The sequence below is a fragment of the Lepisosteus platostomus genome, chromosome 5 (assembly GCF_059453375.1).
Source record: "Lepisosteus platostomus isolate fLepPlt1 chromosome 5, fLepPlt1.hap1, whole genome shotgun sequence".
NCBI classification, from domain to species: Eukaryota; Metazoa; Chordata; class Actinopteri; order Semionotiformes; family Lepisosteidae; genus Lepisosteus; species Lepisosteus platostomus.
The window spans coordinates 2,095,265-2,109,114 of NC_142615.1; the positions used below are offsets into that span (position 1 = coordinate 2,095,265).

Here is a 13,850-nt window from a genome sequence, read left to right on the forward strand (position 1 = left end):
GACTAAAAATTAAAAGTTAACAACCTAATAACCAGTAAAGTGAATATACAACAAGTCATCATGAAAAACACCGCCTGGTTTAGAGACTAGACAGAAAATTTAACAGCCGGTACAGTGAATATAGAGAATAATATGGAAAACTGTCTGGATTGCGACTAGAAATTAACATAAAAGGGAAGAATAATTAATACATAATTATTCAGGAAAACTGTCCGATTTAGCGACTAGAAACTACAATTAACAACGACGACGGTAAATATACAAGATAACCAATAAGGAAAAACTCCGTCTGATTTAGTGACAAAGCGGTAAAATTAAAAACCAGTACAGAGAACAGATAAAATTACTCAGGAAAAACACCGTCTCTTTTAGCGAGTAGAAATTAAAATTAGCAAGGACCCAGTACGGCGAATATATAACAATTATTGAAAAAAACACCCCTTTTGGTTTAACAACCAGCACGGGAAATATACAAAATAATTATCCCGGAGGAACACCGGCTGGTTTAGTGACTAAACAGTAAAATTAACAACCAGCACGGCGATTACATAGAATAAATATTCAGGAGTAACTCCGTCTGGATTAGTGACTAATCAGTAAAATGACCAACCAGTACAAGGTTATTATTCAGGAAAAACACCTTCTGGTTTAGTAACTACACAGCACAAAATACAAACATTACTGCGAACATTTGTTCAATTGCAAAAAACACCGTCTCTTTTAGCGACTAGAAATTAAAATTAGCAACCACCCAGTACGGAGAATAGATAATTATTGAAAAAAACACCCTTTCTGGTTTAACAACCAGTACGGGAAATATACAAAATATTATCCCCGAGAAACACCATCTGGTTGAGTGATGAGACAATTAACAACCACTGTGGTGAATACATACTGTAGGATAATTAATCAAGAAAAACTCCGTGATTTAGTGACTCCAAAGTAAAATTAACAACCAGTAGAGTGAATATAAGATCATTAATAAGGAAAAAGACTGTCTGGTATAATGACTAGGAAGAACAATTTTTAACCAGCACAGTACAGAGAATATAGAAGATAATTAATAAGGAGAAACTGTCTAGTTTAGTGACTAGAAATTAAAAGTTAACAACCTAATAACCAGTAAAGTGAATATACGACATAAGTCGTCATGAAAAACACCGCCTGGTTTAGAGACTAGACAGAAAATTTAACACCCAACACGGTGAATATAGAGCATAATAATGGAAATCTGTCTGGATTGCGACTAGAAATTAATATAAAAATGGAGATTATTTAATATATAACAATTATTCAGGGAAAATCTGTCCGATTTAGTGACTAGAAACTACAATTAACAACGACGACGGTGAAAATATAAGATACTAATAAGGAAAAACTCCGTCTGGTTTAGTGACAAAGCGGTAAAATTAAAAACCAGAACAGAGGACAGATAAAATTATTATTCAGGAAAAACAGGCTATTTTAGCGAGTAGAAATTAAAATTAGCAATCACCCAGTGCGGCAAATATATAACAATTATTAAAAAAACACCCCTTTTGGTTTAACAACCAGCACGGGAAATATACAAAATAATTATCCCGGAGGAAAACCGGCTGGTTTAGTGACTAGACAGTAAAATTAACAACCACTATGGTGAATACATAGGATAATTAAAAAAGAAAAACTCAGTGATTTAGTGACTCCACAGTAAAATTAACAACCAGTAGAGTGAATATAAGATCATTAATAAGGAAAAAGACTGTCTGGTATAATGACTAGGAAGTACAATTATTAACCAGTACCGGACAGAGAATATAGAAGATAATTAATAAGGAGAAACTGTCCAGTTTAGTGACTAGAAATGTAAAGATTAACAACCTAAAAACCAGTAAAGTGAATATACGACATAAGTCGTCATGAAAAACACCGCCTGGTTTAGCGACTAGAGATTAAATTGAACAAGTAGCGCAGTGAATTCATAATATAATCGATTAGGACAATCACCGTCCAGTTTAACGCGCAGACAGCGCAATTAACAACCAGGACGCCGAATGTATAAGATAAGACAAAACTCCGTCTGGTTTAGCGACTAGACAGTACCCTGAATATACAAGATAACTAATAAGAAAACTCCGTGTGGTTTAGTGAATTAGCAGTCAAATTAAAAAAAACCGGTACAGGGAATTGCAGGAAAAACACCGTCTATGTTGGCGTCTAGCAATTAAAATAAACAACCTGTACGGCGAATATATTACAATTATTTTTTAAAAAGCACCTCTTCTGGTTTAACAACCAGTACGGGAAATATACAAAATAATTACCCCGGAGGAACGCCGGCTGGTTTGTTTACTGGACAGCACAATTAACGAGCAGGGCGGCAGAGATATAACTTCATTATTCAGACAAAACACCGTCTGGTTCAGTCAACGTAACAACCAGTCCAGTGTAAAGGCAAGACAATGAATACGGAAAAACTCTGTCTGGTTTAGTGACTAGAAATGACAATTAACAACCAATATGGTGAAGATATAAAATAAGTACCCATGGAAAAACTCCGTGTGGTTTAATGACTCGACAGTACAATTAACAACAGTGCGGTGGATATATTAGATACAAAATAAAAGAACACCGCGTGGTTTAGTGACCATTTCACTGAATACACAGTCAGGGAAAACACTTAATAAATGGGAAAAAAAAAACAGTTCTTACTAACGGGGACAGTTAACATCCGAGGAGAGCAGGACGCCGTTACTCGATTGTTCAGTTTGCAGACGAAGTAGCGTCGAGCGCCCTTCCGCCGGTCAATTAAGCAGGAGAGTCTACTTCCACAGCTCAATTTAAAAGCAGAGTCCACTTCCGCCGCGTAATTAAACAGCAGTCCACTTCCGCCCCTCAATTTAACAGCCGAGCTCACTTCCGCCCTTCAATTAAACAGCAGAGTCCACTTCCGCCGCGTAAATAAACAGCAGAGTCCACATTCCCTGACAGCCTTCACACAGGAGACTGAGGGAGCCGCCAGCCCCGTGTCCCTCCTCTCCGATGACACTCCTCCTCCAGGGAAATGATCCTTAAGTTATATAGAAACGCCACGTATTCGCGGGTCATTTCAGGACTCACCTACAGTAGGTCTAAAATACAGTATTCATCTGGACCCTGAATAACAGACAGCACTCTGAGCACACAGTGCAGTGATCATTACAGTGAACACACAGTGCAGCGATTATTACAGTGAACACAGTGCAGTGATTCTTACAGTAACTATACAGTGCAACAATTATTACAGTGAACACACAGTACAGCAATAATACTGAATGTCCAGTACAGCGATTATTACAGTGAGTTCACAGTGTGGCCATTATTACAGTGAATTCACAGTGCAGTGATAATTATACAGACTAACCAGTGCAGTGATTATTACAGTGAATATCAAGCACAGTGATTGTCCACCTCAGTGAATACCCAGGACAGTGATTGTCCGCCTCAGTGAATACCCAGGACAGTGATTGTCCGCCTCAGTGAATACCCAGGACAGTGACTGTCCACCTCAGTGAATACCCAGGACAGTGATTGTCCGCCTCAGTGAATACCCAGGACAGTGATTGTCCGCCTCAGTGAATACCCAGGACAGTGACTGTCCGCCTCAGTGAATACCCAGGACAGTGACTGTCCGCCTCAGTGAATACCCAGGACAGTGATTGTCCGCCTCAGTGAATACCCAGGACAGTGATTGTCCGCCTCAGTGAATACCCAGGACAGTGACTGTCCATCTCAGTATGGTGAATATGTCCAGTGCCATTTGGTGATCTCAGCTCTGAGTGCTGTGTTGCACAATGCAGTAGATGACACAATGTCTCTATTACTCCATCTCTGTGTGTAAAGGGAGCAACCACAGACACACTGTTGCACAACAGAGAAGACAACACAGTGTCCCCATGACTGAGCGCTGCTGTGCTGTAACAGCTGAGACACACACACACCTGGTCCACGATAGACGCGCGCGTGGACACAGGTGAACGTGTTTCTGGCTGAAAGCTGACTGCTGGAGGGGAGCACCAGGATTGTGCAATTGTGTGTGGGGGGGTGGATCAGGGTGGAGGTAGAGTCTGTCTGTGTGTCGGGTAAATCACACAGCGCCCCCCGGTGGAGACTTGATGTAACCTCCACCTCCTCCTATTTCCCTGTCCTGAGGTCCGAGTAAACGGTGGTCTCGCCCTCCCTGGGGACGCCCTGTCCTCTCGGGGGTCCTGCTGCCGCCTCTGCGAAGTTCACAGTGGAGTAGCTGACCTCATCGCCGCCCGGAGCGCTGGGGGAGCCCTGGACCGCCTGGGAGAGGGAGAGAGAGAGACCCCCGGACAGGTCACACTCGGACACAGGGAGGAGGCTGAGCACAGCCCCGCTGGGGGGGTCTGCTCGAACCCGGGGCCGTGTTACCGTGGGCTCTGCGGGGCGGGCGCAGACAGGGAGGTCTCCGGCGACGTCCTCTCTCTCCTCACGAGCCGCCCGGCCTGCGAATAACGAGCAGAACCAGGACTGAGGCCCAGAGCCGTGCTTCTGTACACAGAGGGGGGTGGGGGTGGGGAACAAGCTGCCCAGCCCTGTGGTTGAAGCCGATACCCTGGCTTCTCTCCAGACAGAGCTGGGTGAGCTCCTCCATTCAGGACAGGAGGCTCTTCTGTACACAGAGAGTGGTGGGGGTGTGGAACAAGTTTAAAATCAAAGGTGACTGAGATACTCAGACTTAATAAGCAGCCACCAATCCATTGTGCTTAAATAAAAAAGGTCAAAGGTGAACTCTGGTTTTTAAGGCTGCTGTAGGGGAACAGACCTGTCACCTTCCTCCTCCTCCTCCTCCTCTTCATCGTGACGACAGCGACAAGCACCAGCAGGACACAGAGGACAGCGGCTACTGGCACAAGAACTTTCACCAGGAAATCGTCCTCTGTGAGAAACAATGAATCAGGATAAAACAGGAATCAAACTCCGTTCAAGAATTAATACCCTACCTGTGAGGAGACTGGTGTAGGTATCAGGTCTGTCTCACTCTCACAATAATACCCTACCTGTGAGGAGACTGGTGTAGGTATCAGGTCTGTCTCACTCTCACAATAATACCCTACCTGTGAGGAGACTGGTGTAGGTATCAGGTCTGTCTCACTCTCACAATAATACTCTACCTGTGAGGTGAAGGGTGTAGGTATCAGAGGTCTTCATCACTCCTCTCTCTCTCAGTACACATGTCCTGGTCCTCATGTGGTCTGAACTCTGCAGCTTCATTGACAAGCTGCTGAAATATCTGTCCTGGCTGATTTCCACTGTGTCCATGTGGTCACTCTCCCAGGTCACTTGGACATCAGCAGGTACCCCAGCACAGCTTTGAAATCCTCCCCCACAGTCCAGACCACACTGGAGAGTGAGGACTGTGTCTGTCTTCAATCCTCCAGAGGGACTGGCAGAGACTGCAGAATGACATCACATGTGTCTTCAGCACAGGGACAGACACTGTTTCACACACTGACATGATCAATGAGTCCAGACAGCAGATCAGAGCACAGGAAGGACAGACAGAGAGACAGAAGACCTGCAGATTCCTGACTGGACTCATCAGGACCAGCACTGGGCTGGAGAGACAGAGGGGACAGTTAATGGAGACTGACGGACTGAAACACAGAGACACGTCCTCAGGTCCTCAGACTTACTGGACAGCAGGTAGAGATCAACAGTGGTGCGTCCAGGTCTATAATACTTTCCATTGACATACTGCTCACAGATGTACTGTCCAGTGTCCTGAGTGTTGAGATTGTGGATGTGTAGAGACCAGTCAGACCCCACACTCATTCTCTGGGCTCTTTCTGGGTCTCTGACTGTGATCTTCTGTTCTCTGTTTACTATCCTCACTGGCGCCTCAGTTTTGTGATGAAAGAGCCACTCAAAATAATACTCCTGATAGTCTCTGGACCCCAGACAGGACATGTTGACTGACCCCCCCACAGTGGAGTACAGAGACACACCTGAGGAGAGAAAATAACACAACAGTAACACCTGATACCACCACACCTCCCACTGTGTCTCCTTTCACTGCTGACACAACACCTCCCACTGTGTCTCCTTTCACTCCTGACACAACACACCTCCCACTGTGTCTCCTTTCACATCTGACAACACACCTCCCACTGTGTCTCCTTTCGCACCTGATACCACCAGCCCTCCCACTGTCTCCTTTCACTGCTGACACCACCACACCTCCCACTGTGTCTCCTTTCACTCCTGACACCACCACACCTCCCACTGTGTCTCCATTCACTGCTGATACCACAACACCTCCCACTGTGTCTCCTTTCAGTCCTGACACCACACCTCCCACTGTGTCTCCTTTCACTCCTGACACCACACCTCCCACTGTGTCTCCTTTCACTCCTGACACCACAACACCTCCCACTGTCTCTCCTTTCACTCCTGACACCACAACACCTCCCACTGTCTCTCCTTTCACTCCTGACACCACAACACCTCCCACTGCGTCTCCTTTCACTCCTGACCCCTCACAAGACATGACTGACCCCCCCACAGCGGAGTACAGAGTCACACCTGAGGAGAGAGAAACAACACAACAGTAACACACACGCAAACTGCTGCACAATTAGGACGCAGTCTCTGGACAAGCTGTGCTGTCATTAGCTGGTACACACACACTCACACAGTGTTGCACAATGGAGGAGACGACACAGCCGGTCCCCGTCTCTGTAACAGATCAGACACACACAAACGCACCATTGAAAACACTTCTATACAAGACAGAGCAGTTACCAACACAGAAACACACTTTCTTCAGTCTGTACGCCTACACAACCCACTCAGACTGAGACACTGGCTCCACACACACAGTCACACACAGTCACACACAGTTACACACAGTCACAGCTGTGGTCTCGTCTTACCCTTCTCTCCCAGCGTGTGACCCCAGAAAGAGAGAGAGACCAGCAGACAGAAGACGGGGAGCCCCATTTCCTCACTGACACGTCTCCTCCGAGCGCCGGAGCAGAAGACAGGAGGAGGAGACGGACGCCGAGATTGGCCAACTCCGGGGCAGGAAGTGGAGAGCAGCACTTCCTGTGTTGCTCCAGGAGCAGCCCCAGCCCCTGACTCTCACTGACAGGCAGGCCGGCGGGAGACCAGCCAAGACACTGGCCACATCTGGGGTCTGTCCTGCCCCCTGAGGAGCAGCCCAGTCCACTGGCCCCCCCAGACTCAGACTTTGGGCCCCCCACAGCTGTGGGAGAGTCTGTCTCTCCGAGCCTCAGGGCCAGAACTGCTCTTGGGGTTCAGGCAGAACTAGGAGGTTTACTGCTGAGGGTGGGATCAGGCCTAGAGTTGCAGTTGGTGTTGGGGTTTGTGATAGATTTGGGGAAATGATTGGGGTTTCAGGTAAAATCCTACCCCCAGATCAAGCAAGGGCTGAGGTTAGAGTTTAGGTTAGGATAATGTCTCGACTCGGGGTTTAATTCAGTTGTTGAGGGCCGAGGTGGGGTTTGTGTTCTTGTGAAATTCAACCTTAAAGAAGAAATCTTAGATTCCCAAAGAGCAGCGACTCCTCACGACCTGGACAAGACGAGCGTTTATTAAAGACTCAAAGGTGTCCTGTTTCCAGCCATCATTTTTTTTTTAAAGAAGGACGAATCCAAGCCGTGCAGAAAACCCCCACCCACCCCAAAAAAAAAGCAAAAAATTAAAAACGAGCCCTGGTATATCTGGGAAAGAGAAAGGAAAAGCCGTCCAGACCTGCCTGTGGACACCCACCCCGGGCTGGAGAGAGGACAAGGGGCGACCGCTGCGCCCCGAAAAACGAAGCGCGTTGGGGATCCCCCTCCCCGAGACACGAGCTTAAGCTGGGGGGCCGCCGGCTCTCGGGAGGGCTGACTTCGGGGTCCTGCTCTGCAGCAGGGGCGAGGGGAAACGCAGCGTCACCCCGTGCTCAGCGGGAAGCCACCCCACTGGCTTCAGCGCCCTGTCACAGCCGGTCCTGGGGGACCCCCGCGGACCCCCGCGGCTCGAGCGGGAGGGGGGGGGTGGTATTCACAAGGACAGTTCGGAGATGAAGGCTTCTGTCGAGCGCGACGGGTCAGAGAGGAGGGCGGTGAGGAGGAAGAGGGTGAACGAGCGCGCCCCGGCCCGGCCCGCCGGGACCCACCGGGGGAGAGGTTAGCGCCGTCAAGGGGAGACCCCCCATCACGACACGGACCCGGGCCCGGACCCCCGCGACAGACGGAGCAGGAGCCCCTAACCCGCACAACAGCAACAGGGGGCTCTCGCGGGGAGAGCAGACCACGCAGCGGACACGGGGGGGGGGGGGGGGTCCCGTCCCCCGGACAGTCTGTCCGGAGCCGGGACAGTCAAGAGCCGGTTGACTGAGGGACCAGGACAGTCAAGAGCCGGTTGACTGAGGGACCAGGACAGTCAAGAGCCTGTTGACTGAGGGACCAGGACAGTCAAGAGCCTGTTGACTGAGGGACCAGGACAGTCAAGAGCCTGTTGACTGAGGGACCAGGACAGTCAAGAGCCTGTTGACTGAGCGACCAGGACAGTCAAGAGCCGTTTGACTGAGGGACCAGGACAGTCAAGAGCCTGTTGACTGAGGGACCAGGACAGTCAAGAGCCGGTTGACTGAGGGACCAGGACAGTCAAGAGCCGGTTGACTGAGGGACCAGGACAGTCAAGAGCCGGTTGACTGAGGGACCAGGACAGTCAAGAGCCGGTTGACTGAGGGACCAGGACAGTCAAGAGCCGGTTGACTGAGGGACCAGGACAGTCAAGAGCCTGTTGACTGAGGGACCAGGACAGTCAAGAGCCTGTTGACTGAGCGACCAGGACAGTCAAGAGCCGGTTGACTGAGGGACCAGGACAGTCAAGAGCCGGTTGACTGAGGGACCAGGACAGTCAAGAGCCTGTTGACTGAGGGACCAGGACAGTCAAGAGCCTGTTGACTGAGCGACCAGGACAGTCAAGAGCCGGTTGACTGAGGGACCAGGACAGTCAAGAGCCTGTTGACTGAGGGACCAGGACAGTCAAGAGCCTGTTGACTGAGCGACCAGGACAGTCAAGAGCCTGTTGACTGAGGGACCAGGACAGTCAAGAGCCTGTTGACTGAGGGACCAGGACAGTCAAGAGCCTGTTGACTGAGCGACCAGGACAGTCAAGAGCCGGTTGACTGAGGGACCAGGACAGTCAAGAGCCTGTTGACTGAGGGACCAGGACAGTCAAGAGCCTGTTGACTGAGCGACCAGGACAGTCAAGAGCCGGTTGACTGAGGGACCAGGACAGTCAAGAGCCTGTTGACTGAGCGACCAGGACAGTCAAGAGCCGTTTGACTGAGGGACCAGGACAGTCAAGAGCCGGTTGACTGAGCGACCAGGACAGTCAAGAGCCGGTTGACTGAGGGACCAGGACAGTCAAGAGCCTGTTGACTGAGGGACCAGGACAGTCAAGAGCCGGTTGACTGAGGGACCAGGACAGTCAAGAGCCTGTTGACTGAGCGACCAGGACAGTCAAGAGCCGGTTGACTGAGGGACCAGGACAGTCAAGAGCCTGTTGACTGAGGGACCAGGACAGTCAAGAGCCGGTTGACTGAGCGACCAGGACAGTCAAGAGCCTGTTGACTGAGGGACCAGGACAGTCAAGAGCCGGTTGACTGAGCGACCAGGACAGTCAAGAGCCGGTTGACTGAGGGACCAGGACAGTCAAGAGCCTGTTGACTGAGGGACCAGGACAGTCAAGAGCCTGTTGACTGAGGGACCAGGACAGTCAAGAGCCTGTTGACTGAGGGACCAGGACAGTCAAGAGCCTGTTGACTGAGGGACCAGGACAGTCAAGAGCCGGTTGACTGAGGGACCAGGACAGTCAAGAGCCTGTTGACTGAGGGACCAGGACAGTCAAGAGCCGGTTGACTGAGGGACCAGGACAGTCAAGAGCCTGTTGACTGAGGGACCAGGACAGTCAAGAGCCGTTTGACTGAGCGACCAGGACAGTCAAGAGCCTGTTGACTGAGGGACCAGGACAGTCAAGAGCCTGTTGACTGAGGGACCAGGACAGTCAAGAGCCTGTTGACTGAGGGACCAGGACAGTCAAGAGCCTGTTGACTGAGGGACCAGGACAGTCAAGAGCCGGTTGACTGAGGGACCAGGACAGTCAAGAGCCTGTTGACTGAGGGACCAGGACAGTCAAGAGCCGGTTGACTGAGGGACCAGGACAGTCAAGAGCCGGTTGACTGAGGGACCAGGACAGTCAAGAGCCGGTTGACTGAGCGACCAGAACAGGACATTTATCCAGTCCAGTGGACAGTCAGCTTGGAGAATATCCAGTCCAGTATTTATCCAGTCTAGTGGACAGTCACTTGGAGACTATCCAGTATTTATCCAGTCCAGTGGATGGTCACTTGGAGAATATCCAGTCCAGTATTTATCCAGTCCAGTGGACAGTCACTTGGAGACTATCCAGTATTTATCCAGTCCAGTGGACAGTCACTTGGAGACTATCCAGTATTTATCCAGTCCAGTGGACAGTCACTTGGAGACTATCCAGTATTTATCCAGTCCAGTGGACAGTCACTTGGAGACTATCCAGTATTTATCCAGTCCAGTGGATGGTCAGCTTGCAGACTATCCAGTCCAGTATTTATCCAGTCCAGTGGACAGTCAGCTTGGAGAATATCCAGTCCAATATTTATTCAGTCCAGTGGATAGTCAGCTTAGAGACTATCCAGTATTTATCCAGTCCAGTGGATGGTCAGCTTGGAGAATATCCAGTCCAGTATTTATTCAGTCCAGTGGATAGTCAGCTTGGTGACTATCCAGTATTTATCCAGTCCAGTGGATGGTCAGCTTGGTGACTATCCAGTATTTATCCAGTCCAGTGGATGGTCAGCTTGGAGAATATCCAGTCCAGTATTTATTCAGTCCAGTGGATAGTCAGCTTGGTGACTATCCAGTATTTATCCAGTCCAGTGGATAGTCAGCTCAGAGAATATCCAGTCCAGTAATTCATCCAGTCCAGTGGATAGTCACTTGGAGAATATCCAGTCCAGTATTTATCCAGTCCAGTGGATGGTCACTTGGTGACTATCCAGTATTTATCCAGTCCAGTGGATAGTCATTTTGTTGCGTAACCAGTACAGCCAAGCAAGCAATTCAATTGATTACCATATAGTGATCTGACTGAATTATTTGACAGCGATTTGGTGAATATGACTGAATGCGTTACTCCCAGAACCAACACAGTAAAAAAAAACAGGTACTTGATGAGCACGAGGATGAGGATGAGTCTTAAGTGGGATAATCCTCTCCTTTTTCAACATCTCTCATTCAGGTTCGAGTGTTTTCAGAGAGCCGTTTCCCCCCGGGCTGCCTGTCCCCTTCAATATTTACGCTGCGGCTCAAAACAAGATGAAGCAGGGCGTTTTTTAAAAAAAAAGGAAGCAGGAAGTCAGAAGTCAGGAAGTGTTAGAAGGACGGACAGGAAGTCAGCTCAGCGGCTGGAGCTCCATCCCCGGTGGCACTTCCTCTGCAGGGAGAATAAGAGGAGCCTGAGCTCAGAGGAGGGGCTGTGGACTCGGCAAAACGCAATTAAACCTTTTTTTAAAAAAATAAATAAAACAGTACTAAACAGACGCAAGTTACTGGAGTTTACAGCCTGTGGACAGACCTGCTCTAGACTGACTCCACTGCTCTGTTACTGGAGTTTACAGCCTGTGGACAGACCTGCTCTAGACTGACTCCACTGCTCTGTTACTGGAGTTTACAGCCTGTGGACAGACCTGCTCTAGACTGACTCCACTGCTCTGTTACTGGAGTTTACAGCCTGTGGACAGACCTGCTCTAGACTGACTCCACTGCTCTGTTACTGGAGTTTACAGCCTGTGGACGGACCTGCTCTAGACTGACTCCACTGCTCTGTTACTGGAGTTTACAGCCTGTGGACAGACCTGCTCTAGACTGACTCAACTGCTCCGTTACTGGAGTTTACAGCCTGTGGACAGACCTGCTCTAGACTGACTCCACTGCTCTGTTACTGGAGTTTACAGCCTGTGGACAGACCTGCTCTAGACTGACTCCACTGCTCTGTTACTGGAGTTTACAGCCTGTGGACAGACCTGCTCTAGACTGACTCCACTGCTCTGTTACTGGAGTTTACAGCCTGTGGACAGACCTGCTCTAGACTGACTCCACTGCTCTGTTACTGGAGTTTACAGCCTGTGGACAGACCTGCTCTAGACCGACTCCACTGCTCCGTTACTGGAGTTTACAGCCTGTGGACAGACCTGCTCTAGACTGACTCCACTGCTCTGTTACTTGCCTGTGAGTTTGCTGTTCCTCCTCTTGTTGAAGATGATGAGTCCAATGACCAGAGGGATGATCAAAACGATGATGAAAACAGTCAGTCTGAGTGACGTCTCCGCTAATGACAATTGAACTGAGAGAGATAGTAATTATTTTAAATTATCTGTTATTCAAAACGAAACGTCAGGGATCAAAGCACTTTTCTACTGAGCTGAACTTGGATTTCACTGTACAAAGCTCATAAAATAAATGTATTTTAAAAATATTTAGTTACAGAGAGAGTCACAGTATTACTCTTTAAAGTATACCTATACTCTATACCTGTGAGGTGAATGGTGTAGGTATCAGAGGTCTTCATCACTCCTCTCTCTCTCAGTACACATGTCCAGTTCCTCATGTGGTCTGAACTCTGCAGCTTCATTGACAAGCTGCTGAAATGTCTGTCCTCTCTGATGTCCACTGTGTCCATGTGGTCACTCTCCCAGGTCACTGTGACTCCAGCGGGTACCCCAGGACAGCTCTGAAATCCGTCCCCACAGTCCAGACCACACTGGAGAGTGAGGACTGTGTCTGTCTTCAATTCTCCAGAGGGACTGGCAGAGACTGCAGAATGACATCACATGTGTTTTCAGAACAGGGACAGACACTGTTTCACACACTGACATGATCAATGAGTCCAGACAGCAGATCAGAGCACAGGAAGGACAGACAGAGAGACAGAGGACCTGCAGATTCCTGACTGGACTCATCAGGACCAGCACTGGGCTGGAGAGACAGAGGGGACAGTTAATGGAGACTGACTGACTGTGAAACACAGGGACATCAGACTCAGACTTACTGGACAGCAGGTAGAGATAAACAATTGTTCGTCCAGGGAGATAAAAACTTCCATTGACGTTCTGCTCACAGATGTAGACTCCAGTGTCCTGAGTGTTGAGTGAGTGGATGTGTAGAGACCAGTCAGACCCCAGACTCAATCTCTCAGGCCTTCCTGCTTCACTGACTGTGATCATCTCCTTACTGTTCAGAATTCTGATTGGCTCAGATTTGTGATAAAAGCTCCACTCAAAGTAATACTCCTGATGGCATCTCGAACCCTCACAGGACATGTTGACTGACCCCCCCACAGTGGAGTACAGAGTCACACCTGAGGAGAGAAAATAACACAACAGTAACACCTGACACCACCACACCTCCCACTGTGTCTCCTTTCACTGCTGACACCACCACACCTCCCACTGTGTCTCCTTTCACTCCTGATACCACCACACCTCCCACTGTCTCTTGTTTCACTGTTGATACCACCACACCTCCCACTGTGTCTCCTTTCACTGCTGATACCACCACACCTCCCACTGTGTCTCCTCTCACTCCTGACACCACCACACCTCCCACTGTGTCCCCTTTCACTGCTGACACTACAACACCTCCCTCTGTGTCTCCTTTCACTCCTGACACCACCACACCTCCCACTGTGTCTCCTTTCACTCCTGACACCACCACACCTCCCACTGCGTCTCCTTTCACTCCTGACACCATAAC

The 13,850-nt window shown here is 49.2% G+C and overlaps 2 protein-coding genes across 4 annotated transcripts in view; both read right to left on the bottom strand.

Moving 5' to 3' along the window:
• Positions 1 to 2,529: 2,529 nt before the first annotated feature.
• Positions 2,530 to 7,070, bottom strand: LOC148662406 (uncharacterized). The gene is made up of 6 exons (XM_088631123.1): positions 6,918 to 7,070; positions 5,679 to 5,990; positions 5,157 to 5,438; positions 4,808 to 4,921; positions 4,414 to 4,487; positions 2,530 to 4,305 (listed from the first exon to the last, which is right to left on the bottom strand). Exons 1-6 carry the CDS (start codon positions 6,982 to 6,984, stop codon positions 4,153 to 4,155), a joined length of 1,002 nt encoding a protein of 333 aa, XP_088487249.1. The 5' UTR covers positions 6,985 to 7,070; the 3' UTR covers positions 2,530 to 4,152.
• Positions 7,071 to 12,293: 5,223 nt separating this feature from the next.
• The window catches only part of LOC148662407 (uncharacterized), a 30,184-nt gene continuing 28,627 nt past the window's right edge, over positions 12,294 to 13,850 (bottom strand). Inside the window, exons 2-4 of one of the 3 annotated variants that reach the window (XM_088631133.1) lie at positions 13,147 to 13,455; positions 12,630 to 12,911; positions 12,294 to 12,441 (exon numbers count right to left, since the gene is read on the bottom strand). In XM_088631133.1, coding sequence (XP_088487259.1) covers positions 12,317 to 12,441; positions 12,630 to 12,911; positions 13,147 to 13,455 — 716 coding nt within the window. In that variant the 3' untranslated portion in view covers positions 12,294 to 12,316. Of the gene's footprint in view, positions 12,442 to 12,629; positions 12,912 to 13,146; positions 13,456 to 13,850 lie in introns of those variants that run through there. The other 2 variants (XM_088631135.1, XM_088631134.1) reach the window with 2 other exon arrangements.

Coding starts and splice junctions, on each gene's coding strand:
- LOC148662406 (XM_088631123.1), bottom strand. CDS start 6,984: ATGGGGCTCCCCGTCTTCTGTCTGCTGGTCTCTCTCTCTTTCTGGGGT. Junction 5,991..6,917: donor TCACACGCTGGGAGAGAAGG/GTAAGACGAGAC, acceptor TTCTCTCCTCAG/GTGTGTCTCTGTACTCCACT. Junction 4,306..4,413: donor CCCGCCCCGCAGAGCCCACG/GTAACACGGCCC, acceptor TCCCTCTCCCAG/GCGGTCCAGGGCTCCCCCAG.